At 48.0% G+C, this 27,737-nt stretch overlaps 1 protein-coding gene across 7 annotated transcripts in view; it reads left to right on the top strand.

The window, feature by feature from the left end:
• The window catches only part of DGKG (diacylglycerol kinase gamma), a 191,480-nt gene that overhangs the window by 61,815 nt on the left and 101,928 nt on the right, over positions 1–27,737 (top strand). For 4 of the 7 annotated variants that reach the window (XR_006787177.1, XR_006787176.1, XR_006787178.1 and 1 more), the window contains exons 7-17: positions 1,859–1,908; positions 5,448–5,522; positions 6,197–6,319; positions 9,314–9,431; positions 10,876–10,964; positions 14,042–14,158; positions 15,216–15,308; positions 16,852–16,911; positions 19,553–19,632; positions 20,800–20,874; positions 23,324–23,409. Coding sequence is in view for 1 of the 7 variants with exons in the window: in XM_045851421.1 (XP_045707377.1) it covers positions 1,859–1,908; positions 5,448–5,522; positions 6,197–6,319; positions 9,314–9,431; positions 10,876–10,964; positions 14,042–14,158; positions 15,216–15,308; positions 16,852–16,911; positions 19,553–19,632; positions 20,800–20,874; positions 23,324–23,409 (966 nt within the window). In the remaining 6 variants the exon portion in view is untranslated. The remainder of the gene's footprint in view (positions 1–1,858; positions 1,909–5,447; positions 5,523–6,196; positions 6,320–9,313; positions 9,432–10,875; positions 10,965–14,041; positions 14,159–15,215; positions 15,309–16,851; positions 16,912–19,552; positions 19,633–20,799; positions 20,875–23,323; positions 23,410–27,737) is intronic. The other 3 variants (XR_006787179.1, XR_006787181.1, XR_006787180.1) reach the window with 3 other exon arrangements.

Raw genomic sequence — 27,737 nt, 5'->3', positions numbered from 1 at the left:
TGCAGTAAAACAACAACAACTCTCATCATTGAACACCTTATATGTGCTGAGCACTTTCAGTGGATCATCTCATGTCAACGGCATAATAGCCCTAGAAGGTGGATTTAATTATTCTCATTGAAAATGTAAGAAAGCACAGGATGACTTGTCCCAGGCCAGGATGCTAAAAGATAGGATGCTTACTCACACTTTCTGCTTCTACCCTTCACACACAGTAGGACTAAGAGAGCTCTGTGTTAGAGTCTCCCCTACTGAGGGTCCGGGAGCAACATAGTGGGAAATCTGTCCTTCTTTGTTTTTTAAACATTGTTGGCACTGTTACAGATGTCCCCCATTTCTCCCCACCTTTGCCCACCTCCACCCAGCCCCTCGGCCCCTCCTCTGGCTATCACCACACCATTGTCTGTGTCCGTGGGCTATGCCTATATGTTGTTTGGCTAATGTCTTCACCTTCTTTTATTCAGTCCCCCTGAAACCCCTCCCTCTGAGATATATCAGTCTGTTCCATGTATCCATGCCTCTGGTTCTGTTTTGTCTGTCAGTTTATTTTGTTCATTAGATTCCACATATACATGAGATCAATCATATGGCATTTGTCCTTCTGCACATCATTCAACCATCGGTCTGGCGAGTCAGCCTTATATGCTGTGTGCCTCTGACCAGGACATTCTGAGGACTCACAAAGAATCAGAAGCCCATGACCCTACTCTAAACCACTTAACCTCAAACCAGGGACGCCCCACTGAACAAACAAGAGCTGCAGAGACATTACAACAGGTAGAAGGATGTGACAGCCCGAGGGCAACTTCACAGGAGTGCTGTGACCCTGCGGGCGCATGCTGAGAGATACAGAGTGGCTGTAGGGGAAGGGGGTCAGGGGAGGCTCGCAGAGAAAGCCGCATGAGCAATGGTGCTACAGAAGGGGAGGAAAATGAAGACATACTGGGCTCTGCCCCCACCCTGCCTCCTTCCGAGACCGCAGGCAGGCTCTCCACCTTTCAGGTGAACAGAGTGCAAGTTTTCAGGTCCCATAAATGAACATTTAGTCCTTTGCTCAAATGTCTCTCCCAAATCTTCTTTATCCTATATCACCTCTCTACTACTAGAACATGATAGAGGATATTTGTGAATACCACGTCGACATGCTCTTCTTTTAGAAAAAGAAATACAATAATTTCTATAATAGAAACTACTTCATAGCATTACAAAGGATTAAATAACTGATAATGATAAAGTGACTTGTACCTATTAAATGCCATTTATAAATGTTTATTAATGAAATAAAATAAAAATAAATAACATCTGCTATGTGCTTTCTATATTCCAAGCACTGTAGATTAGGCATGTAATTTACATTTTATTCCTCACTTTTAAAAATCTAAGACAAAGAACCCATTATAAGCTCCATCTTACAGATGACAAAACTGAGCCTAAATGACTTAGTTGGCTCCCTAGAGGTGGTAGGGCAGAGCCAAGATTTGAATCAGCCTCACTCCACACCCTTTTGTGTGCAACAAAAGCAATGCTCCATCTATACTTCTGGTGCCCCTGCCCCACCACCAGCTAGGCATGCTTTGAGTTGCGTTCCACTGATGCTGAGAGGTCTGAATGCTCTATAGGGAATCACTCTCATGACATGGATCTCGTCAGTCCCAGAAGCCAGGTGGCTTGGTTCTCCTCCCTCTCCCTACTTCTCTTGAAAGAAGTCAGACTGTGCCTTTGGAGGGTGGGAGAGCTGGCTGCAATAGTCTTTGCCCCAGTGATGGTCAAAACTGATCTAAAACTGGCAGCAGCAAAGCTTCAGCCAGTCCCTGGTGCCTGGAGGACGCCTCAAGCCTCACCTCTGTGTTTCTTGCAGTCATGTTCCGTCTCTACGATTCAGATGAGAACGGTCTTCTGGATCAAGTGGTAAGCTCTTCAAATATCCCTTCTGTATCCACGAAAGGCTGGGGAAGAAAGGAACAGATGGAGGAAGAGTCTGAAAATTCTTTGTAAGAGTCCTATCTTTATAAGAATAGCAATGTCTCAACACAGGCTGCAGAAATGAGTAGAACCCCCACCTTCTATTTCCAAAGAGCCAGCCTGGAGGAGCGTGAACTCCAACTTGCCTTTTGATTCCAGAAGCTCAGGATTATAAAAATCTCAGAATGGGGAGATGCTTTAGTATCTTATCTAGTTTAATTTCCTAATGGGTTCAGAACTTCTTCCTGCAATTTCCTGCTGCAGTCCAGGAGCAGAGGGGAGGAGCTGGGAGAGGCAGCAAGACCAGGGCAGGAGGGCAGGAGGAGGGCAGGTAACTGCAGGTGCGCTCTGGTGTCGCCCTTGCCATCCTCTCATACTCCAGGGCACTAACTTTAGGAGTTTGGTTCTGTTTGCTCTGAACACCTGATCTTATCTCATTGCACCTGAAAAAGCCTGAGACTCACCCCTCTTTCTCTCCGGCAGGAATAGGCAGGGATAGGTCAGAGATCGTGGAGTGACAGGAAGGATAGAAAAAGAATAAGGCAGAGAGGGGAGAAGGCAAAAGAGTCATGCAGGCCTTGTCTTCATGGCTGGCACTGTTAAAGAAGGGACTCACTGACAGAAAGGCTCTGAGGTTGGGGTGCATAGGGCCGAGTCAGAACAGAGGGGAGGAGAAAAGGAACAAGTCCACTATACCAACTAAACCATCTATCCCAGTGCCCTCCAAACCCCCGAGTGTCTTTATGGGAGCCCTATAGCCACAGTGCAATGCTGTGCTTTATGTCATGCAAGGGAACAACCAAAGAATCACAGGCTCTCAAGCATTTGGTCGACATATGTTTATTAACTATCTGCTATGTGCTAAACACTAGGGATATAGCAGTGAGCCAACGGACAAAGAGAAAAAGCAGCCCACATGAAGCGTTCATTCTAGTGCAAACACACACACTGAAAAACATAGTAAAATGTGTGCTAGAGGTGTGTGCTAAAAGGAAAATAAAGGAGGGAAAGGAAGTGTTGGAGGTCGCTACACTTTTAGCTAGAGGAGCTGAGGGAGGTCTCCCTGATGGGGGACATCTGACAGAGACTTGAAGGAGGTGAGGGACTGTAAGTCACGAGGAAATACTAAGTCTACAGGAAGTGCCTTCCAGGAGAGGCAACAGAGAGTGCAAAGGTCCTGAGAGGTGCCTGGAATGTTAGCATATTAACTAGGATTCCAGAGTGACTGTAGCAGAGAGTTCAAGGTGAGGTCAGAGTGAGTCAGTAATTGGAGATGAGATCAGAGCAGAAGTAGGATGAAGGGTAGACAAAGTTTGCAAAGTATTATCAAGCCTTTGAGGTGATTGAAAGGGTTAGCTTTTTAGTCTGGATAAGTGGAGAACTATTGGAGATTTTGAGCAAGGGAGTGACATGATTGACCTGGTTATATAACAGGCTCGCTCTAGCCTCTGTGCTGTCTAGACTGCAGGGGTGCAAGCAGGGATACTAGGTAGGAGGTTATTGAAATCAGCAAGACCAGAAGTGATGATAAGTTGCACCAGGGTAGAAGCATTGCGGGTAGTAAGAAGTAGTTAAATTTCAGATATGTTTGGAAGGTAATATTGGGTAGATGGAAGCAGTCTCAAAAGAGTTACCTGATTCAACTTCCCACCGAGAATCCCTGGCTGCCCAGCCTCTTTGTGAACACTCCCGGTACTGGAGCGTTCACCCGCTGCCTCAGAATGGCCACCCAGCTGCTGAGGGTGACTTAGAAAGGCTTCCTTCCTGCACAAAAGGCACCTTTAGACTGCCAGGGAAATTTCAGCATCAAACCTACTTCTTCCCCTTTCCCACCACAGTCGTGAGGCCAAAGTAAGCCAGCCTTCAACAAATCCCTCCCTACACCCCTTCTGCTCTCTGTGGCTGACCAGGACAGCTGACCAGTGGAAAACCGATTCTACACAATCAGCCTCCAAGTATTTGGAGGTACTACCACATCTCCTCTGAAATGTCCCCCAAGCTCAAATTTTCCGATTACTACACTGTTTCCCATAAGGCAGGCTTAAACACACACTCTGGTCAAGCTCTGGTTTGTCAACGGCATTCTTAAAATGTGGCGCAGAACTGAACCCACCGGTCCATGACTCATCAGTCATCCTCACGTGGCCTGACCCGGGTAGACATCAGGCGAGCGAGGTCTGCCTGAAACCTGCCCCCTCTGCTGCCTGAAAATGCCCATCAGCACTCACAGCTCAAGGATCTGTCTAATCCTCAATTCCTGAATCATGTTGTTTTCTCGTTGACTCTTAGCCCCAACTGGACTCACAAACTCTTTCCATTAGAACTTCGGCAGAACGCCGTCTCCATCTTTCTGCCTACTTCCTTGCCCACATCTACCACCTCATGTGCAGTTTTGCAATGAATGACTTTTTAGTTGAAATAAAACACAACTTTTTAGAGATTTTGTTTATTTATTTTGAGAGAAAGGAGAAGGGAGGGGAAAAAGAGGGAGAGAATCATCGATGTGGGGTTGCCTCTTGCACACCCCCAACTGGGGACCTGGCCCACAACCCAGGCATGTGCCCTGACTGGGAATCAAAATGGAGGCCCTTTGGTTTACAGGCCGGAGCTCAATCCACTGAGCCACACCAGCCAGGGCAAAATATAATTTTTTAAATTCTTTCTCTGACTCAGCATTCTACTTGGTGCAAGTGACACTTTTGAACCTTGCTTCAGTTCACCAACATGTCTCCCCACATTGACCTTACTATTACCTTACTATTACTTAGATCACACCCAAGGATGCAAATGCCTCCTTGGTCTTGTGCGTCTCAGTGGGACTTGGGGTGCACCCATTCCTTAGTCTCCAACAATGCTGTGTGATTTTAGATAGAGCCTGGCCAGTGAACCCCTCGCAAATTTCCTGTTTACAGAGTCCTGGTTTCAGTGTTGGACATGATACAGTGGAAACAGAGGAGATGCCAAAAGGAATCTAAATCACGGTGCCTGAACTAGAACAACGCAGTGTTCTAGTTCATCCAGCTGACACTGGCCTCTGAAAGGTGTATAGATGGATGTCAAGTTGCTAAAGCTGTGGGAATCCACTAAAGAGGGAGGGAAGAACCAGTTTGGTATGTAAGCATTTGAGAGAGCGAAGATCTTAAAGGAGAAAACAGGAGTATTTCTTATGCTAAATCAAATCCCAGATGGGGGGGCGGGGAGGAAGATGGGTCCAGGAGGAGGTCAGTGTTCTGAGGACTTTGTGCATACCTCTGGCCTCCTTGTGAGCATCTACTGTGCTTCTTGTGAGCATCTGCTGTCCACGGAGCTTTGTGGTCAAGGCAGAAATAAGAGCAGAAACAAGGGGTGAGCTCCCCGTGAAATGCCAGCATATTGCACCAGCTGCTTCTCATGTTCTGCCCTGCCCATCTTCCCACAGGGTTCGATGTTGAGCCTTGCTTTTAAAAACGCATCTTCAGTTGGTTTCTCTTCTTGATGTTTTCTAGGAGATGGATCGTATTGTCAACCAAATGCTGCACATTGCCCAGTATCTTGAATGGGATCCCACGGAGCTAAGGCCTGTGAGTTTCTGGAAACATGGGGTGACTTCTGAGTGAGTTTCCAAGAGAAAAGTGGGACACACTCAGGAGAGAATGGGCAGGCTCTTCCAGACTCATCTTCTTATAGGCAGCTTCTCTGGGGTCCTACACCTTGATCTCCCACTTCTCTGATGGGAAAAACCATAGGCAGCAGGGGAAAGGGCAGACATAATTCAAATACTAATTCCCCAGACCTTTTTATCAGAGCTACATTTTTATAACAGGAGCTCATACATCAAAGAACTTAGAGCTAGAAAGAATTTTAAAGATTTTCTTCCATCATCAGGTAATAATAGTCATTTTATTTTTTGTATAAAGTTACATCTTATAGACCTTTTCTCTAATCCTCACTACAGTGCTGCATACATAGCAACATTGTTTCCATTTTGCAGATGAGTGAAGCAGAACCCAGAGAGTCGGGGTGGCTGGCTTGCCCAAGGGCACTCGGTCAGGTCAGGCGGAGCCAAGCCTGGACCTCTGGTCTCCTCAGCCCCATTTTTCCCCTCACTGCTCTGCTCACTGTGAATCAGAGGGGAAGGGGGTGAAACACAAGCCAGACAATGCACAGCAAAAAAGAAATTAAAAAAAGAGGGTGGAAGGTGGGGTGACGGCGTCAGAGGTGGAAGCGGACAACTGCTGCTCTGTGGATTCTGCAGATACTGAAGGAGATGTTGCAGGGGATGGACTACGACCGGGACGGCTTTGTGTCTCTGCAGGAATGGGTCCACGGGGGGATGACCACCATCCCGTTGCTGGTCCTCCTGGGCATGGACGACTCCGTAAGTCAGCAGGCCTCAGTTCAAAGGTCTCTCACCTTTCAGGACCATTAAGCTCTATGTGGAATTTCCTATCAACATATCACCTTGGTTCTGCTCCAGTGGGCAAACCTATGCTCTAGGCCAGCCCAAAAGTCCTCTCTTTTTACCTGTTAGCGGCTAAACTGTATTCATTCATTTGACAAGCGTGTACGAAATTATTGCAAACAAAGATACTGTTCTGAGCTCTGTGAGGTGACACAGATACAATATTCACCCACCAGAAGGTTATATTCAACTAAGCAAAAAGAAAAAGATTCAAGGAAGAATTTCATCTTTTTGACAAATTAAGCTTAAAAATGCTAAGAGTTAGTGAAGGAGAGAAGGGGGGGAAAGAAGGAAAAAGTACTAATCTGTTAAGAGGCAGAAAGCGATCAAAACAACCAGATAAGGTAGGTACTTTTCCCCCAATTTATGCATACAGAAAGCTGAGATTCTTAGCCTAAGGAGCAAAAAGAGGAGTCAGAATTTATTTGTACTGGACTCCAAAGATACTTCACCTTCTAATGGCCCACACTTAGGCGAGAGACCAGTGGGAGAAAATATCGGAGGATGTTTGCCCTGGTCCTGACAGGTGCATGGGATTTCGATATCCTGTTGTTGAGCAAAAGGTCAAGTGGAAGGACCTACAAAAAACAAATGTGAATTTAGTTCTTAATAACCAAGAGTGTCATGTATTTATTTTTAAATATGTTCTAAATTGTAAGTTTCTACATGTAAGATAGGGGTTCTGAGAAAGCATTCCTAAATGTCTTAAAAGTCACATTGCTTGTCTGGCTTTTTCAAAACCCACATGTGACCACTGAAAAGTCTGGGGAACCATCGGTCTCCCAGTGAAACTGCAGTGGCAGCAGAAAGCCTGCCGTGCACAGGGAAGGTCGCTCCCACATCCTGCAGCTGCCCGTGTGCAGGGATGGAAGAGCCACATGATGGTGCTATAACCTAAGTGCACATGGTACTTCATCCCAAGTCAAGGTCGTTTTGCTTCTTACCTCAAGTCTATTGAAAATAATATCTGAGAAAGGGAGAGTCATCTAACTGATTTAGCTAATACAGGTATTTTCAGGTAAAACGGCAGTCCTTTGGGTTGGGTCTGCGGAACAGTGCTGTATTCTCTTTCCTAAAGAAAACCCCTGGTGTGTGGAGGAAGGGGGAAAGATGGAGGGAGCATAGGCTCTGAGGCCAGCAAGAGCCTCGATTTGACTACTGATTCAGTCATTATTTGTGTGGTCTTGGGATATTTATATAACTTCTCTCAGTCTCCTTACACATAAGAAAGCACTCTAGTTTTGTGTCCCCTACTGTCTAGCACAGAGTAGGAACTTAATAAAAGTTTCAATTATGAGGCACTGGATTAGAAGCTTTGCTTATAGAAACCATTATATTAAAAGTCTGTAATTCAATAAACTCAGAGCTTGGAAGAAGTAGGGTTTTGAGGTGGTGAGGAGAAAAGAGCTTAACCTGGCACCAGGGGGGACCCTCTTTTGGACAAGCATATGGGCTTCTCTGGGGACTGTTGCTGGGACCAGTGCAAGCCAGGGGGACCCAAATGTGAGAACTGGGTTTGAGTCCAGCACCACTGGATTCTGTGTATCCAACTGTCAGTTCTCACCAGCTTACAAGCGTAGTTTTTACAACCCTAAGGACCAGCCCAAGAGTGGTGCTGCTTTGATGGAGTCTATAGGAAAGGTGTGGGGACAGCAGGTGTGGAGGGGTGTCTCTGAAGACACAGCCTTCAGTAAGGCTGTGCTCTCAGGATCTAGACAGCAGGGGGGGCTCTGGGGTCCAGGGGAGGTGTGTGATTGTGTGATGCCCAGCTTACCTAGTGAATAGGACGAATTTGCTCCTGAGCCGAGTCAGGAAGAAATGTCTTAACCCACTCTCTGACTGTCTCTTTACTATTTTTTCTGTGTACAGAAAGTTGATGAGAGGGTACTTGCTGACCGTAAAAAAATTTGAAAATACAAAAACCAAAAATTAGAGAATAAAATAAATTCATAGTGCTTCCAGTCATAGCTAACCTCTGTCAACAGTTTGGTGACATTTCTTGGCATCAAAGATCTTATTATGTAAACCTGAGATTATAATAGATCCTCAGATGTGCGTTCTGCTTTTTTTGCTCAGCATTGAATTGTGAGTGCATTCCCAGGCCATTACATTTCCTTGGAAATATCTTTCTGATGCCCAGTTCACATTAAATCATACAGCTGTACCACAAGTAATCTTCTGGTAACTTTGAAACCTTTAGGATATTTCCAGTTTTGCATGATTCAAAATAAATAATGTTAACTCAAACAACTGACAGAGCACAAAAATGTTCATCTTAATTTCAAAAATTATTTTTTAGGATAGAATCCAAGAAAGGAAATTTGTGTGTCAAATGTTATAAACAATTAAAGGCTCAAACATGCATACATACATACATACATAGAAAGTCTGTTCTGATTCATGCTTCCACCAGCCATGTGGGAGAAGGCTTATTTTATCCCCACACACACATTCCCGCTGACATATTCTTAATTTTTAATACTGGCTAATTTTAGAAAACACACACACACACAAAGAACTCTGTTCAATTTCAATCTTTTAAATTTTTATTGAATTTATTGCATTTACATTGGTTAATAAAATTATACAGGTTGCAGGTGTACAATTCTATGATACACCCTCTGTACATTATTGCCCTGTGCGTCCACCACGTCAGGTTACGTCTCCCTCCACCACCATGTATCCCCCTTTACCCTCTCCTGCCTGCTTCCACCCCCAGTTCCCTCTGGCAATTTCCATTTTTTAAGAATCCTTACATCAGTAAAATAAATGCCTATCTTGTCTTCCAGATATGAAAAGAAAGTCTGTACAGAAAAAGAGAAAACATAACATAGCAGGAGGCAGCTCCAGGCTTCTGCTAGCTGGGGCTGCCTGCTCCACACCCCATTCATTCCCTTGCTGTCCCTCCAGGGCTCCAAGGGGGATGGCAGGCACGCCTGGACCATGAAGCATTTCAAGAAACCAACCTACTGCAACTTCTGCCACTTCATGCTGATGGGCGTTCGGAAGCAAGGCCTATGCTGCACGTGTGAGTAACGTCCCTCAGACTGCTTTCCCCCAGAACTACCTTGTGCTGCACGTGGGTGAGCCATTCCAGAAACAGTCTGGGTATTTCTGCTGCCTAGCTTGAGGGCCCTCCCACATGGTTCCCAGCCACAGACCCTCTGCCCTGGAAAAAAAGTAACTGAGGCTCACACATAATGAAAAAGTATCTCACACTAATTTCAGTTGGGTTTTGCTAGTGAATATTTTGGGTCGTCAGAGGAACCTAGGTGGCTTTTTTATTAATACTAACATAAAATATATATGTGTAAATGCAGTGGAAATTGAAACTATCCATTTGCTTCACTTTATAATCCACTTAGTAAAGTCAAGTGAGAGAAGAGAAAAAACCAAGGGAGGGGAAGTAGGCAGGAGACTGAAAAGGAGACAGAAGAAAGCGATGGAGAAGGAAGACAGCAGGGGTGACGTGGGAAAGAGGGTGGATTCAAGGAGGTGGAGGAGGGGACTGCAAAGAGAAGGCTTTTGGGTGCAGAGTCCTGCCAGTCACCCCCGCTATAGACAGGTCTGAGCCTACCACAGACTGGGGAGCTGCTGCTGTGGGGAGGATGGTTGGGTGCGGTCACGTTACCAGAGCTTTTCATCTAAACACGCACATGTGAGCTCGGCGACAGGTGACCACGGCCACAAAAGTCCTCTTAGCCGAGTTGGGCCCAGTGTCCACCAAGGGCATCAGCAGACTAAGGAAGGGGGCCGTCGGTGCTTCCCTGCACCATGCAAATCCTGCTTGCAACATTTCTTACAGACCTGGTCTCTCTCCTAACGTGAGGGTTCCAGGTCTGGGGGCCCCTGCTGATTGCATAGTCATCAGGGCTAGTATCAGCAACAATAACGATAATAATTTGGGGAACAAATTATTCCGACCCAGGCACATAGTGTTTTGTATAAATTATCTCTGCAAAACATCTGCAAAGAGAAAGAGAGGCAATTTTATTCCCATTTTGGAGAAAACCCTGAATTTCATAGATATGGAACAATTTACCCAGGATTAAGAGGGTGGTTACGAATGGCACAGCCAGAGCTCAGGCCCAGGCCCACCCCCAGCACCCCTGACACACACTATTGAGGCCCTGGCTGAGTGAGGAGGATGACTCCTCACACTGCCCTTAAGCAGAAAGATCTTTCGGTGGGTGGTTTCCTGCCAAGTTCACTGCCCACAGTAGAAGGCAGTGTGGCAGGGTGGAGAGCAAAGGAGTACGTCTAGCAGGTAACCGTGAACTCTCCTCTCAATGAACAACTAGAGACTGTTTTGAACTTCCGTTCTGCAAGGCCAGCTCCCTATGTGCCTGGCCCCTGAGTGGTCACTCCGGTCAGGCACAGGCCTCAGCTGGAATGGGCGGGACGTGGGGAGGGCTGGCTGGACCTTTCCTATGTGGTCACTCACAAGCTCTTTCCTTACTTTTGTTTTTCAGACTGTAAATATACCGTCCACGAACGCTGTGTGTCCAAAAATATTCCTGGGTGTGTCAAAACGTACTCAAAAGCCAAAAGGGGCAGTGAGGTTGGTGACAACTGTTACCTTGTTCTTCTGCATGCTGTGTCCCCGGCACCATGTCCATCACCAGGTTCCTGGGCAGGAAGGGGCTTGGGAGCTTTATCCAGCTCCTTCTCTGCCTTGAGGACCACCCTTAAGCCATCTAGTTCATCCATCAATTCATTTGGCATCTGCCTCATGCCCACCATGTGCCAGGCACCGTGCTAGGGGGCATGCAGGTTATTAGATGGTCTTCAGCCTTTGGGAGAACAGTGCAATCTAGTGGGAGAGAAGCAGGCACAGAAACAAAGCACAAAGTAGTAAGATGGACAATAGCAATTGTGTGGGACATACAGAGGACGTACCAAGGAGGAGGTCAGGGAAGGTTTCACCAAGGAGGTAGCATTTGACTTGTATCTTGAACCCAAATCAGGAGGAACTCACAAGGGATCGAAGCAGGCAAGGCACCCAGGCAAAGCCCCCCAGATGCAAAGGCATGGAGGAGACGTGGCTCATTCTGGGATCTGTACTTAGCTTGCTGTGACTGGGGCAGAGAGCACTTAAAGGGAAGTGGCAGGAGCTGTGCTCTGAAGATGAGATCGAGCCTGGGAAGGCCATGTGAGGTCAGCTGAGGAGTTGGGAAGGAGTTTCCTAGGCATCTAAGGAGACATTGAAGAGCTTTGAGCACACGAGATACTGGGTTTTCGTATCAGGTTAATTGCTTTGACCATGGTTCAGGAGAGGGATCCGAGGGGAAAAAAACTCCCAACAATTCGAGCAGGAGGCATGCTGTCCTGAGGGCCGGGCCAAGGTGGGGTCCACACCCACTGCTATGCTGACACGTTCACAGTAGCACAGCGGTGGCTGCGTCTGTGTTGAGTGTCTCCCAGCCGTGCCAGTTGTTGAGTATTTTGACTGTCGCACTGGTTAAGGTGGAGAAGATGCAGGGAGAGCTAGAGAGATCTTTTGGAGGTACTAGGACTTGGTGATGGAGACGTAGACAATGAGAGAAGGGAAGAGGTCGGGAATGGCTCCTAGATTTCTAACTTGGCCATTAGGTGATGCCATTCCTCCGAGTCTAGAAATCGCCTCTTCTCAAAATTAGCAGGGAAAGGACACTCCTTCCTGCGTGGAAGATTCCAATGACGGATCTGAGTCAGGAGATGCTTAGCAGGTGGGAGGATATCTCTAGCCCTCCCCAGAAGGACTCCATGAGAGAAACACGTGTGCCTGCGAGGGTGCCTGCGAGGAAACACATGCATGCCCCATGAGACACCGCATGGCCTCTTATCTACTTCTGTACCACCCTCATGCACACAGCTTTCCATGTCCATGCCTGCACCACAACACACGGTACACCTCCTGGACTCAGGCCCCCAGCCTGCTCACTGGCCCCTTGCCACACACAGGACAGGGGGAAGCCACTGAGGGGCCAGCAGGGCACGATCGCCTGAGTCTCCAGGGGCAACCTAAGTCCTTCCATGGCTGCCACCTCTTCCAATCCCAGAAGAGGATGGGGAAGGCAACGTGGTATTGGGAGACAGCCATGGACTTGGAGTCAGAAGGTCTGGCTATGAAGCTCTGCTTGACCATTTATCAGCCATGGAATTTAGGACTGGTCACTTAACCTCTCTGAAGCCTCATTTTATTCTCCATGCAATAGAAATAATAATAGCCTTGGAATAAATTCAATGTGACCTTGTAGAGGACACGTTGATTAGCGAAATGGATTCTTTAAACCCTCAAGGGTGAATGGCAGAAGGCGAGAAGCTACAAAATAAAAGTGACACATCTTCTAGAACAAGCATTTTACCAAAAACCTTTTGGGAGAAGGACTAGTAACTTAATTGATAAGTGACCTGAAACTTTTATTCAATGAAAACATGGATGGCACAATGCAAATATTCCATGTGGTTTTAATATTGTGCTTGCAGTTGGCCCTTCAGGCTTGGCCCCCTCCCCCCACTCCCCGGAGTCCATACTCTATTCCTTCTGCGGTCCAGGGTGCCCTGCTGGAACCTGCTGGAAAGCTTTGAGAAGTTCCATAGAATTCTGAGGGGAAACAACCGAGGGCTCAGGTCCCAGAATTGGGTGTCATGGGTCACTTTGCACTAACACACACATACACATGCATCTCCGTGGTTTCCAGGTCCCCGGGCCGCCGAAGTGGCATTTCCTGGCAGGGAGGAAGTAGAGCCAGCTTTCCAGGAAACAGATGTAAAAGACACCAGCCAGTGACCCACACTAATATCTTTGGACTTTTCCTCTGCCTTCCTTCTGGAGAGCTTCTCAACCTTGGCTGTCCATTCTAATCACCCAGCATGCTTTAAAACATACTAATGGCAGTTCCCATCCCCCAGAGACTCTAATTTATTTGGTCTGGAGTGAGCGCTGGGCTTTGGAACTTCTAGGAGCTCCCCAGGTGGTTCTGATGGGCTGCTGAGACTGACTAACAGCCAGTGGCCCATAGGAGAAGGGAAGGGGAAGGAAGTTACCCCTCAGTGGGTACCTCCAAAGGGCAGAACTGTGCCAGGAAGGCCCTTCCAAGGGCACTATTTCATTTAATCCCCCCACAAACACAGAGGTGGGGCTGACTGTGCCATTTCTACAGACAAGGGAACTGAGACTCAGAGAGGCCCAGGAACTGGCCAAAGCTCACCCTGCTGCCAAAGGGAAGATCAGTGACTCCAACCAGTTTTGTCAGCTGCCCAAGCCCTCCTGTTTCCCCACATCATGCTGCCTTCCAGAAGAGGGAGCACATGAGCACGTCACCCTGCAAGGAGTTCCGCAAGACAGACAGATGGACTGCCAGACCAGATACTGCTCAGAGGCTTGACTACCAGGGAGAATGAGCTATTCAAAGCACAGGAAAAGTGGCCTTTCATCTACCTCAGTGAACAAAATGGTGGTTAGGCAGGGAGAGACCACAGCAGTGCAGTTCAGTAAAGCAGCTCCACATCCTACAAGTGCAAAAACTGAACAGGAAACCACCCCTCTGCCCCTCTCCCCCACCCTGCACTCCTCCCAGACTCTTCTCCTCCGCCCCGGGGCCTGGGGGGGTGGGTCTGCAGCCTTCCCTGGTATCCTTCCCTTCCCTCCTGCAGGTGATGCAGCACGCGTGGGTGGAAGGGAACTCCTCCGTCAAGTGTGACCGGTGCCACAAAAGTATCAAGTGCTACCAGAGTGTCACCGCGTGGCACTGCGTGTGGTGCCGGAAGACGGTGGGTTGGTGCCCAGAGCAGCCCTGCTTCTGTTCAGTGTGGTTTCTTGCTCAAGCTGCAGCCAGGGAGCAGTGGACATCCTGCCAAAGGCATGAGCAGAGCCAGGGGAAGCCAGGGGGTGCCCAGAACCCCATTCAGTGCCCTAAGCCTGATAGTGCCTCCAGTGAATCACCAAGCTGCCCAGAGACAGGACACCCCCAGAACCAGGGCAGCAAGGGCTGCTTCAGAAGAAGCTGGCCAATCCACTGTCTGTGTGGCCAGTCAGCTGTGAAGAGGCCGGACCATTAACTTTTTTCTCCTGGGTGTCATCTGGGGCCAGCGGCCCTACCAGAGTTGGAGAAGAATTAGACACTAGAATCGTGTTCCTCAAGGCTCCAGAGGGTGAGGCACAATCTTTACGGCAGCCACACTGCCTGGGCCAGAGGCCTGTGCCTGCTGCCACCAGCAACATCAAATGTCCACTTCCTCTCTAGACATCTGGAACCTGCCCAACTCCCTGCCACAGCAAACTCGGTGCCATGTCTTGTTCCCTAGACCAAGGCCCTTGCTCAGCCTCAAAAAGGACATGGCTCCAAATTAAACTGTAGAGCTCTTAAGATGCAGAGGTTAAGTCAAGGGATTTACTTCCAGCCTCTTACGAGTTTGTTCAACAAGATGTTCTTCCTTCCAGTGTCTCAGAGCTCAGGGAGCAAACACCCAGGGGAGCTCTGGAATCCACAGGGGGTGCCACACCGAAGCGCCACAGACCGGCCTACTCGTGGCCGTTTTGCTGCAGCAGCCGTGGGTAGCACTCGGCCCCCTTCGTCCACCCACGGCAGACTTGGCAGCCCCAACCACACACAACAGCCACACAGGCACCCATGCCACACACCACACATAAAACATACACACCACACACGTACACCACATACACACACTCGGCTATACTGCCAAAGCCAGCAGCGCATCAGGACTTGGGGAGCACTAGACAGCTTGCCTCCTCAGTAACCTTTGAACCCTCCTATTTGACGTTTCCTTGGTCACTTTCACTCACACTCATCTTCATTGCTTCCTCCAGTTTCACCGCAAATGTGAATTATCCACAGTGTGTGATGGTGGGGAGCTCAAAGACCACATCCTGCTGCCCACCTCGATATGCCCCATCACCCGGGTAAGTGCTGCCGCCCCGCCGGGGCCGCCATTCCCCCCACTGCCACCGCCCTGCACGTTTCAGACGCAGGCAGCAGCCCGAGGCTCACATCCTCCAGACGGCTTCCTCCACGGCTCTTAGGGTCCGTGTCTTCAGCACAAGTTCAAGTGAGGTCAGTGCTGCACCCACCAGATTGTGAGAGAAAACTCCCCTGATTGCGATGGTTCCCACTGCTGGTCACCCAGGATGCTCTGAAATGGCCCATCAAGGAAAGCACGTTGGTCTCAGCCCCTTGCAGACAGAGCACAGCTCAAGGAACCGCAGTCCCCACCTGCACAGGCTAGGCCTCCCAGGCCTCCCTGTCCTTGTCAACCTCTCTCCTTTGTCCAAACACCCGCCCTGACGATTTCTACCTGAGAGTCTCAGCCCTCATCTCCTTTTATCCGCATCGGAAATTGTCTCTGTCTTCTGCGTTGACACTTCCTCTTTCAAACCAAGCACGAAACACCTTAACTGTTCTCTTCCCTCTTAACGGTGTTGCCAGGTCCCATGACTCCTCACATCTCATCTCATCCCCGACTTGACCAGCTGCTCTGTTCTCTTTAAAAACTGAAGAAGAACCATTTGGGGAAACCACTGGGCTGTACCTACTGAGTTGGAAATGCAAAACTCTACAACCCAGCAAGTCCCTCCTATGTGAGAAATAGGAACATTTATTCCACCAAAATACGTGCATAAGAATGTTCACAGCAATTTTATCCGTAACAGTGAAAAACTGGAAACGAGCTTAATGACCACTGGCAGGACAATAGATAACAAGTTGAGGCCTGTTTGTACCATGGAATACTACACAGGGAAAAAAAAACTGTGCTTAGATGGAAAAAAGGGAAAATCACAAAGATATAATCCTGAAAAAAAAGAAACTACACTAAAAAAAAAGACATGTTCTATCATTCCATTTATATGAAATTCAGAAGGCAGGCAAAACCAGTAGGGCGTCAGCAGTAACAACAGAATGACATGTGGCAGTAGTTATGAAGGCATACAAGTAAGCAGAAATGGACCGAACTGCAGATTGAGATTTCAGCATTTTACTATATGTAAAATAAACCTCCACAAAATAAATAATAGGCATATCTGAAAACAAAGAAAAGAAGACAAACAAAACTAAGACAAATAACTTTCTCAGCCTCACTCCATTTAGCTAGTACTGAGCAGAGAAGCTGGATTTAAGACCTTACTTCTCAGAGCTCAAGCTTCTAAATTGACAATTAGATTTCTGTTAGTCTGAGTGTTTCCTCTCCCCACGTCCACTCCAGTGTCTCAACGCTAACGTCAGCACAAACGATGACAGAGGCCTGGGGAGTCCTAGAGAAACCAATAGGCCGACACTTCTTTTCTTAGGTCCAAAGCGCCACTTTGAAAAACTCCTTGCCATTCTGTATTGTTTTTCTAATTCTTTCTTTTTATTAACCATTTGTTTTTCTTCTGATCCTTTTTTTAATATATTCAGCTTCCCCCCCCCCCAAAAAAAAAGATGCTTATCTCTCCTCTCTCCTCACAGGACAGGCCAGGAGGGAAGTCTGACGACAGCGTGTCAGCTAAGGGTGAACTTGCAATGCAGGTAACTCAGCAAGCTCGAGTCTGAGCATTCACTCTGAGTCAGTCCGAGCTGTGGAGAGGAAGACAGGGTTTGAGAAACATATCTCAACCTTTGCTTTCTCTGATCAATGATATCACACGAGACACTTTATTGCCAGCCTCTGGAATTACCTTGGACCACATACTGTAGGCAAGTGTTGGGAAGGGAGGTTGGTAGATCCCATGGCTGGTCAAATTGACCTTTATCGCCTTTTCAGGAATGAGTTGCTTTTAAAATGTCAATAGGCTCACCGCCTAAATAATAACAAGAGTGTGGTCTAAAAATACTCGATGGGTTTTCCAAGACAGCCATGCTATCTCCGGAATGCAATTGGCCAAAACGAAGCTAACTAGCCAAAAGTTCTTCTTTATCCTTACATGTATAGTTAACAATTCATTTTTTACTAGGGTTCACCAGTCAATATCGTCTCTTTGTGCCTTCCACAAAGTCCCAGAGACTGCAGGAAAGACAACCTGGTGAGGTACAAAGAGCACCAGAAAATAAAATAGAAAATGAGGGCCCCTCCCGTGCCTCTGAGCCTTACGTTTCCTTGTCTGAAAAGGGACATAGCAATCCCTGCACTGCCCATCCTCCCCTCCCCATTTTGAACATTAAAATGTAAGTAACAATGATGGGGAACCTCAATAATGTGAGGAAGCTCTAGATACCTGGAAGGCCAGAGAGTCAGGTAACGCGGACCCACGCACACTGGCACACAGTGCAGGCACACCAGCTGTGCACAGCTGGCATCTAATTGGTTGCCCTGCATCTGTACTGACTGGGCAGTGCCCATGCTGTACAGGTTATTAAATAGTTTTGAATACCACCCCCAAAAGTAAAAATTACTCTTCAGGCTCCAACACGCCTCTGGGTGTCACACAGATAGTCACCCTGGAGCAGATAAGAACTTTCCTAAAGATCGTAAAGAATGGTGCTGTCCATTTCAAGCAGCATGGCTCTGTGTTTGCTGTGTGTTTAGCGTGGGGTCTGGATAAGTGAACATGAGATCGTGAACATGGAGCAGAGTTGTGTCTCTGTATCAGTCTGTCCTTCAGCTAAACCCACAGTGTTTATTGAGTCCCCACTCCTGGATCTGGTGTCATGGGACCCTTGGTAGAAGAGTTATACACACACACACACACACACACACACCTGGCTTTTGAGGCATTTAAGATCCAATGGACATTTTGAGGCATTTATCTAAGAAAATAAAACACAGCCCTGGCTGGTTTGGCTCAGTGGACTGAGTGCCAGCCTGTGAAACAAAGGGTTGCTGGTTCAATTCCCGATCAAGGCTCATGCCAGGATTGCAGGCCAGGTCCCCAGTAGGGGGCACTCAAAAGGCGATCACACATTAATGTTTCTCTCCCTCTCTTTCTCCCTCCCTTCCCCTCTCTCTAAAAATAAGTAAATAACATCTTTTTAAAAAAGAAAACAAAAAACAAGTAACCGCAAAAGAAATCCAGAAGGTATTATGTGTTTCAAGTGCAGTAGTTCCAGTTGCAATAATTGAGGAAAACTTCATAGGAAGTAGCTCTTGATCTGGTCCCTGAGGCTGAGAGATTTTTTTAAAGGTTGTAAAGAAGGAAGAGGGCATTTCCGGGCACTGAGCAGGAGAAGGAATCTGTGTGAGCTGACTCACTGGGTGGGAATGCAGGAGACACACTCACTGGAGGCTAAGAGCCGGGCTTAGCTGGAACCGCAGTGAGAGTTAGAGTAATTAAGAGGTAACAGTCGAATGGGGCTATATTGAAATGCTTGGATGACAGGTTAGGAGATTTGGATTTTATGCTCTGAGCAGTGAGGTGTTATTAAAGGTTTCTGAGCAAGAGTGGCATGACTAATGTGATGTCGTGGGAAGGAACTACCTGGGGACAGCCTACAAGGCTTACCTGAGCTGGGAAATGCCCGAGCAGTGTGGTTACTGTGGCATACTGTAACGGTATCCCAGAGAGAAAGACAGCTGCCAGAGAGAAAGGGACATTCCAGGGAAAGAATTCCCGGGGTGACTGGGTGAATAAGAGTACTACACTTAAACTGAAACAGGGAGCCAGGAGAGACGACCAGTTTCATGATGAAAGAAGATAGGTCAGGTTTGGGACATGTTGAGGTTTGGAGCAACCTGATGGTGAGACATCTGGTTGAAGGGACCCACTGGACAATGAGAAATGTGGAACTTTCCTAGAAGGAAAATCGGTGCTGGGTGGAAGTCATGGTTAACTTCATGAGTGTTATTTTATTTAGGTGTTTGACCAGATGGCCATACCGTCAAAGGTCATATTCAGCTGTATTTCTCACAAAGCCTAATCTCCTGCTGTGGGCACAATGCCTCACCATTGTTAAATATTTTGAAGCTATGATGCCATTGTCCCAACTCTGATTTTGACCTCAAACCCTGTCACCATTCACACTACTTATAGGCCACTCAAGCTGAAGACACCTAGCTGCTCACCCCCTCAAAGGCTCAGCCAGTAGACAAAGATCTACCTCCCACCCTCCTCTCCTCCATGCTTGTAACTGCTTCCTATCCACCTCTCCTAGATGTTATCTTAGTGTAAACTCTCATCTTGTCCCCCCTGTTGGCTGAAACAGAGCTAATTTCCTTTTCTCTTACCTTTTTAAGTATAAGATCATCCCCACCCCGGGTACCCACCCCCTGCTGGTCTTGGTGAACCCCAAGAGTGGAGGGAGACAAGGAGAAAGGTATGTTGTCTTCTTTTTCAAAATGGAGAGGCTGGAACAGCCTCACTTGGGTCCTTTCTTCCCTTCAACCATAACAGAGTGGGCTGTGGAGACAAGCAGACCTGAGTTCAAATCCCAGCCCTACTACTTATATCTTAATGGTCTGGTTCAAGTGCCTTGGTTTCCTCCTCTGTAAATAAATAATTTCTCCTCTTCTAGGGTTGTTGTGAGGATTAAAATAGACACAGTGCTTAGCCTAGGGCCTGTCACAGGAGCCATTATTATTATGGCTCCCAGAGTCAGACCAAGTTCTGACGTGCCTGTTTCCTTCCTAATCTCTCAAGCATTTTCTTGAGTAAGAGATATGGCAGGACTTACCATTTGGGACTTCCTGACCTATCCAGCCCCTGAGAAAGCAGGGTACTCACCTCATCAGTGAAGGAAATACCCAGTCTGTTGGCAGCACTAGGAGAGTAAGAAGAGAGAGGGAGAAAGGGCAAAGCAGCTCTGCCTCCCGGTCCTGGTCAGCTCTGGGGTAACATACAGATGGCATGTGATCTGGAATCCAGGTTAAAAATAATAGTATGTAGGGTTGAAGCAACAACTATGAGAACCCCTACCCAGGGTGGAGCACCCCTTCTGAACTGACCTGACTAGCTTAAGCTGGAGCCTTGAAACCTAGCCTAGATGGGGTCATTGCCCCAGCCCTCCCCTGCTCCAGCCCCACCCACTGTGTTTCCTTCTGATTCAAAGATTTGGGTGACCTTTTCATCGAGGATCCCTTGATGCTTCTGTATAGTCCACAAAGAGCAGAATTGTACAACCTGGAACATACAGAACATTTGGGAGAAGGTCTCCATGAAGGGAAAAGCTTTGGGAGAATGGAACTTCTGTTCTCTGAGTTTCTATGCCCTGTCTTTTCTGCAAGGGGTGATACTTCTGGGGTGGGAGCTGGAGTCTAGGAGAGTGGGGAGGCCTTGAACCAGGAAATTAGGGCATGAGTGATGCACCTGAAGCTGGGACTTCAGGGCCTACAGGGCCTGCCTTCAGTCTTCTCCCCAATGGGGTTTAAATGGACCCTCATTCCCACCATCAATGGGCTCCACCGTTAATTGCCCTACTGTGACTTCTCATAATGATGTTCTCCCTCTCTGCCTCTCCTCTTTCTCTTTCTTTTTTTCCCCATAGAATTCTTCGGAAATTCCACTATCTGCTCAACCCCAAACAAGTTTTCAACCTGGACAATGGGGGGCCTACTCCAGGGTATGGAGAACAATCCTTACTCCTTATTTCTCCCCCTCCCCTTTGGTCTCTGAAGAATCCCTTTTTTTGTCACCTTTCTTTGTCTTTTTTTCATTTGTGGACTTGCCCTTCTTGGCATTTTATTCATTTTTTCTTATTTTCCGTATATCTGCTCTTACTTTCTCCTGGAAATACTCGGAAACTCTCATTATATGTGACTCTAGAAAGTGGCCTCCTGCATATGCCATTCATTTGATTGACAGGAAAGGCAGGCTGGCAAATTATTTTAACTTATTTGTAAGGCCGTGTTAGCTGGTATCTTCATACTGAATCATCAGAGAGGAGGAAAGAATTTCCTATCACTGTCAGTCTGTGTCACAACACTGCTGCGTGTTCTGCTGTGGGTCATTGTAGGATCAAAACAATTACTTATCCAATGAAATCACTTTCTCTCTGAATTGTCCATTTTAGAGATTGTTAAGCTCCCTGTGGCCCTGCTCTGGTCACATGCCTATTGGCTCTTTCACTGCTCATTAGAGAGGGAGAGCAAAGAGAGATGAGGCAGCCCCTTTGCAACTGGACTGAAGATCTGGCGGGAGGAACAGATCTTTGTGTTAGCACTAACGTGATGAGCTGCGGGTCCCTGTTATCAGTCTCCTCCAACATCAGACTTGGAAGGCACCCAAAGACTGTTCTGACCAGAAAGAGATGCTGCATTAGAACCATGTGCCGGCCAGAGGCTGTGTAGCGGCCAGGTCCTCAGATCTATGCACGTGGGCTGGGCTTTTCAGCACATAGCCACTTTGCCCAACCCCCTAACCTACTCTTCCACACTGGGTTCTGCAAGCCTCGCAGAAGGGCTGGAGTAAGGACTCCAAACAGGGAATCTGCCTCTGTCTTCAGTTTTTTGACACAAAGCTATCATGTATGGAAGTGGCAGTGCAAGGCCCAGTTAAAAGAAGAAAGAAACCCGAGTGCAGAGTCAGCACCTCTGCCATGATTTAACGCTAATTTGAAAGCAGAGCCCACCACACCGCCGCGGGTGCAACCGCAGCCACCGTGACTGCCAGCTACTGCTCCCTTATGACTTGCAGCTGAGCAGCAGCCCACAGATGCCTTTCCCAGCCTATTCTCTTTGGGGGCATTTTAAGGATTTAATGCAACGCTGTCGCTTAACCTCATCGTTTCTAAATTGTTTTTGCCCGGGATGACAAGCCTGGTGACAACGTCTAGGGCTGCGATGCTGAGTACCTCTGAGGTCAGCCTGTACTCAGACAGGCTGTCTAGGTGATAGGAGCCTCCATTCAGGATTCACTTCCTATAGGACAGCAGGGAATGAAGGGGAAGAGAAGGAATGTGAATCTGCCTGCATGTGCATCAGTGACTCACAAAGCCCCAGGGGTCTTCTCAGACCTCCGGGGTGGGCAAAGAGGAGATATGGAGCTTCCATTTCCCAAATCCCACCCCAGGGTGTCCATGAGCCATGTTTGTGCTGAAGCAGAGGTTCTCATCCTTTCCGCGCCAGGAAGCTGGTAGGCAGTCTGATGACGCCTGAGGACCCCTTCTCAGACCAGTATTTCTGAAAACATAAAATGAAATACATAGGATTACCAGGGAAACTAATTATATTCAAAAACAGTTATCAGAATGTTAAGAAAAGAAATTTGCAGTATGGAAATATATGTGATTTCCTAACATATTATATGTAGCAAATTCCCCAGGCAAGTCTAATAACTGCTGTAAATTAAAAGTAGTGATGAGCATAAATAATAGCATGAAATAGCTTTCATACCTGCAGTAAAACATTAAGATACCTGTGATTTCAACGCCTCACAAAGTCACAGGTGTTGTTAATATGTCTGCATTTGTCGCCTACATTTCACAGTTGAAGGAAACACTAAATGTCAGTTAGAGCTTAGGGAAGGAAAGAATGCAATAGTATCTCCTCCAAGTTCACGGTTCTGGATTCTATCCACAGTGTCCTGTGAGGGTTAAGGCCCCCCGGGGGCGGTGGTACTCACTCCTCTGAGGTCTGGGCCCACAGGAGAGCGGGATACAGACCCAGCTATTTCAGTGCGTCAGGTTTAAATGGGAGGTTGTGAAGACAGAGCGGGCAGGACAGCCAGAGGAGAGTCAAAATGTTGTGGGTTAGTTGTAACGTTGCCAAAATAAGCAAACTATGGATTCCTCTGCGCAAATCATACAGAATTTCTAGGAAAAAAAAAGTTCTGTGTTGAATGTTGAGTCAGATTCTCCTTATACAAGGATGACCCCTGAGATTCAGATTCAATGGCATTGCTTAGTAAATTCTGATTTCAGAACATTAAGTGACCCTTTCAACCCCAAAAGGAATCAAGGTCATAACATACTCCCAGGAAAGGAGGTGGGGGAGGACTCTCACTCAAGCAGTGTCAAAGGTCAGCCACAATCTAGTCAACAAGACCATTTGGGCCTTTCTTTTACTTCCCAGACTGAACTTTTTCCGTGACACTCCAGACTTCCGCGTCCTGGCCTGCGGAGGAGATGGGACCGTCGGCTGGATTTTGGATTGCATTGGTAAGAATGGGCTGGGGGGCCTTTGCAGTTTCCTAGCATTAAGTACAGTTCAAGTCCCAGGACGGCAATATGAAAGAAAAAGAAATGTAGCCATGTCTTGGTCAACTTTGTTTCTACTCTTGGAGCAGTGCTTGACTAAATACCTACCTGGGGTGGAAAAACAAAGAAACAGGACTGTGGAAAGACTCCCACAGTTACAGATGTAACAGTTTGTTTCCAGCTTTGCTGAAAAAGCATCTGTGGTGGCTGCGGTTTCGTCAGTGGCAGGACAGGAGGGATTGGGTGGTCGGGGGAGGGCCAGAGCTGAGACCCCAGGTAGATCCAGGGTGGTGGACAAAGGCCAGAGCACTAAACACAGATGCACAGATGCACATCTCCCAGAGCACATTGCTTTGATGTGAGCACCAGGAGCCCACGCCCAGAAGGCACATCTAGAAAGCACAGATCAGTGCAAGCAAAGAAAGGCCACACTGGGCTGTGCCCAATACTCCTCGCTCAAAAGGGCAGTGGGGAGAGCCCAAGCTGGGAATCAGGAGCGTCCAGCTCCTTGGGTACATGACCCCCAGTAAATAATAGAAACTGACTGAAATCCTGGGATAAGAGTATATTCAATATCTAACCCTGGAGAACTCAGGTAAACACTGGGACGTGGAACATAAGGATGAGAAAGGGAAGAGCTGGGGAGAGCCATCATCAAAGTCGGAGACTGAGCCCAGAGTAACAAGCCCTGGGCTGCTTCTGTCTTCCTGTCATTCATTCCACAAAACTTGCCTGTGCACTTCCTGCACCAAGCTCTCCTCAAGGCAATGGAGATGCAGCAATAAGCAAATGGACAAAAATCCTGTCTTCATGAAGCTTTCCCTCTACAGGGGAGACACAGGCAATAAACAAAGACATAAGTGAAACATAGAATGTGTCAGAAGGTGATAAAAATATAACAGGGAAGGGGCAAAGGGAATGCAGCTGTGGGGCCAGGGGTGCAATCTGAATCCTAGTGGTCAAGGAAGACCTAGCAAAGCAGATGGTCTTTGCACCGGGACCTGGAGGGAGGTCAGCCGAGAAAATACCTGACAAAAGAGCAGTTCAGGCAGAAGGAACAGCAACTACAAAGGACGTGGGGTAGGAGCAGGCCAGGCTGCAGAGTGCATTGGAGCCGAGCAGGTGAAGGTAGAGTGGCAGGGCACGCAGCAGAAATAGTATATAGCCAGGTCACCAGCAAGCGTAGGACATTATACAGAATATGGCTTTCGTACTGGGGAAGTCCCAAGGTGCTGGATGGTTTTTGAGCAAAGGAGGGAAACAACAGAGTTAGAGGAAGGGCAAAGCAGGGAGACAAGTTTGGAGGCTCCTGAAGTCATCCAAGTGAGAGATGACCCTGGTTTGAACACAACGGAAACAGAGGAGGTAGTGAGAGGTAGTCAGATTTTGGGTATCTTTTGAAGGTAGAACCAAGAGGATTTGCTGACAGACTGGATGTGGGAGATGAGGGCAAGAGAAGAGTCAGGGATGGGCCATGATAGACCCTGAACAGGGCGGGGAGGCTGAGCCTCTGGTGGGGGGGTGGTCATAAGAAGACCACCCGGAGGGGGTGGGACCCGCACCTGCACACCAGCCACCTTCGTGTCCCCTACACACTTTGGTTTCCATGGACACAGCCCTGCCAAGCAGCCACCCACACTCTCCTGTCACCTGGGCTTGAGCTGCTTGTGGGAGGCATCCCCTGGGAACTGAGGAAGGAAAAGCGGATCAGCAGAGGGCGGATGGCTGCAGCACTGACAGCTGCTTGCATGGTTCCCTCTCCATCATGAAGCAGAGAGTAGGCTTTGGTGAAAAGTTTTAGAAGGTTCACCTGCAGAGGACACAGTTGATAGAGGCTGCTCAAAACAGAAAGAAGGACATGTGAGATGACCTGCTTTCACGGTCAGGTGGCTCAAAGAGGAAAAGCAGTGGTAAGAGGCCTAACTGCACAGTGTTCATTCACGCATCATTAAAGAAACACTGTAGCAATTACGCAGTGCTCTCTATGACCCCATTTTGGTCCCTTCCCTGATCCTTGATCTGCATTCCCTCTCTATAGCCAGGGTGATCTTTCCTGCATGTCAGTGGGTTCATGGTGTGTGTGGAGCACATCTGTGGCTTCTCATTATTCTTAAGGCAAAGACAAAAACTCTTCAAATGATCAACAGGGCCCTGGGTGGTCTAGCAGCTGCCCACCTTCCGGCCTTATACCTCCGTTCCTCCCCCTCTAGACTCAAGCCACACAGTCCCTCTTTCAGACCCTTGAATGAACCATTCCTTCCACCACAGGACTTTTGCACAAGCTGTTCCTCCTTTCTGGGATGCTCCCCTAGTCTGTGCTCGGTCAGCTTCTTCTTCAGATCTCAGCCAATGTGTGGCTTCCTGGGGAAAGCCTTTCCTGACATATCTGCAGCCTCCGTCCCGTTATTGTAGGACCACATTCCTTTCCTTTCCAGTATGAATTTGAAATGATGCCTCATTTATGGGAAGACCTCATTCCTATCTGTCTGTCCCCTTTAGCTACATGTACCATGAGAGCCTAAGTCATGGCCTTTTCACTTGCTGTTAAGGCCTCTGCAACTAACACAGCATCCGGCATGTAATAGACCTTCAGCAAGTATGTGTGGAGATACTGCGGTGAATGAGATACGGTTCCCCAGGGCGGTCACAGTACATTCAGGGAACAAATGAGTAGTCAGTTACAAGGCAGTGTGATGAGATCCTCCCCGGTGCAAAAGAAACATCCTGGAGAGGCACCTGGTGCTGATGAGGGCAATCGGGGCAGGGCCCTCCCAGAGGCAGCATCTGAGCTGAGCAATGCAGAGCCTATGATTTAAGGCACTGAAAACACTAAGATGTGGTTGACATGCTGGCTGGGAGGGAGGATGTGTAAAGGATGAGGCTAGAGAGGAAGGCAGAGCCTGGAAGGGCCTGGCGCGCCATGCGAAGTGGTGAGGGGGGAGCCCGACAGTGTGAAAGCAGTGGACTGATGTGATCGGGCGTGTGGTTCAAGGATTGCCCACCCTGGTGGGAGTTTGGAGAACACATGAGGGGGTGGAACTAGAGGCTAAGAGGAGGCACTGGCAGCCATAGCTGAGGGGAAAGCACACAGAAACCGATGAGTACATGGATGTCGGGTGAGGGAGAAGGAAACCTAGGATGGCATCCAGCTTTGTAGCCTCCACACTGTGAGGATGGTTGACCTGCTGAGAAGGAGGTTCCGGGAGAAAGAGCAGACCTAAGGAAGCAAGGGACTTCCTGGCAAAGGGAACAGGATGTGCAAAGGCAAGGAGACATAAACACAAACTGTAGGCGCTGGGAAGGATGAGAGGGTCTATTGCATTGCTCCATCCTCCATCTCAACTGTCCCATCAGTAATCTCAGCCCAAGGTCTCGACTGAGCTCAGACACTTCTGGCATAAGTCAGACAACCTGGGGGACCTATGAACTCCTGTTTTGCTGGGGCAGCCCTAGTACGAACCTCATGTAGGTTGCTGATTCCTGCATTGCCCCGGCCCCCCACCACCGCTCCCCCATCCTGTCACTCAGTCCTCCAGCACAAGGTGAACTGAGGTTTATGTAAATAGCGCCCCCTGGAGCCCTGGGTGCCTGCGCCTCCGACTTTCCCAGTCAGCCAAACTACTGCTGTAGATCTTTAGCCAGATTAAAACACCCATGGTCTGCTGTGCGCTCTCTAATGCAGTCTGAGGCTGCTTCACACCAGCATGGGAAATAAGGTTAGGAATCTGTGTATTTGCAAGTCTGGGGGGTGTGGAGGGGGTGGAAGTGGCAAACTGCTTCCTGGGTACCAAATGGACACCTGGAGGTTTTCTGTCAGATGCAATGTTATGTTTAAACTTCCGAACATGAGTGACTTTAGGTGTAACATTTTCAGTTTTTCAAATGCCCCACTGTTCCCTGGCGTCTCAAACCCCACCTGTGTCTCTGTCTGTGCACCTGCCGAGCCCTTGAAGAAAGGACGGGCATGGCCCTGGAGCTGTGGAGCTCTGCGTTTGGATCCTGGCTCTGGCATTACTTGCCTTCTCTGTTCCTGTTTCTTCATTTATGAGGAAAATGATAATACCCAGCAGTGTTGGTCTGAGGGATAAATGTAATAATTGCTGGTTATCATGAAGGATAAAACTCTGCAAACTCAAGTTTTTGAGGTGTGCTATCATCCCAAAGGGACACATTAGGATGAAATTAGGATGAAGAGGTATAAGTTACAGGGAGACAGGTTTTGCTAAATATGGGGGGAAACCCATTGTAGGGGTCAACACACTGCAGGTGGAAGAAAAGACTTTAGGAAG

Source organism: Phyllostomus hastatus, unplaced genomic scaffold, assembly GCF_019186645.2.
Source record: "Phyllostomus hastatus isolate PE091 unplaced genomic scaffold, TTU_PhHast_1.1 phas_contig_86, whole genome shotgun sequence".
Classification (NCBI taxonomy): domain Eukaryota; kingdom Metazoa; phylum Chordata; class Mammalia; order Chiroptera; family Phyllostomidae; genus Phyllostomus; species Phyllostomus hastatus.
The sequence above is the reverse complement of the archived record's forward strand: the minus strand, read 5'-3'. Positions and strand labels throughout refer to the sequence as shown.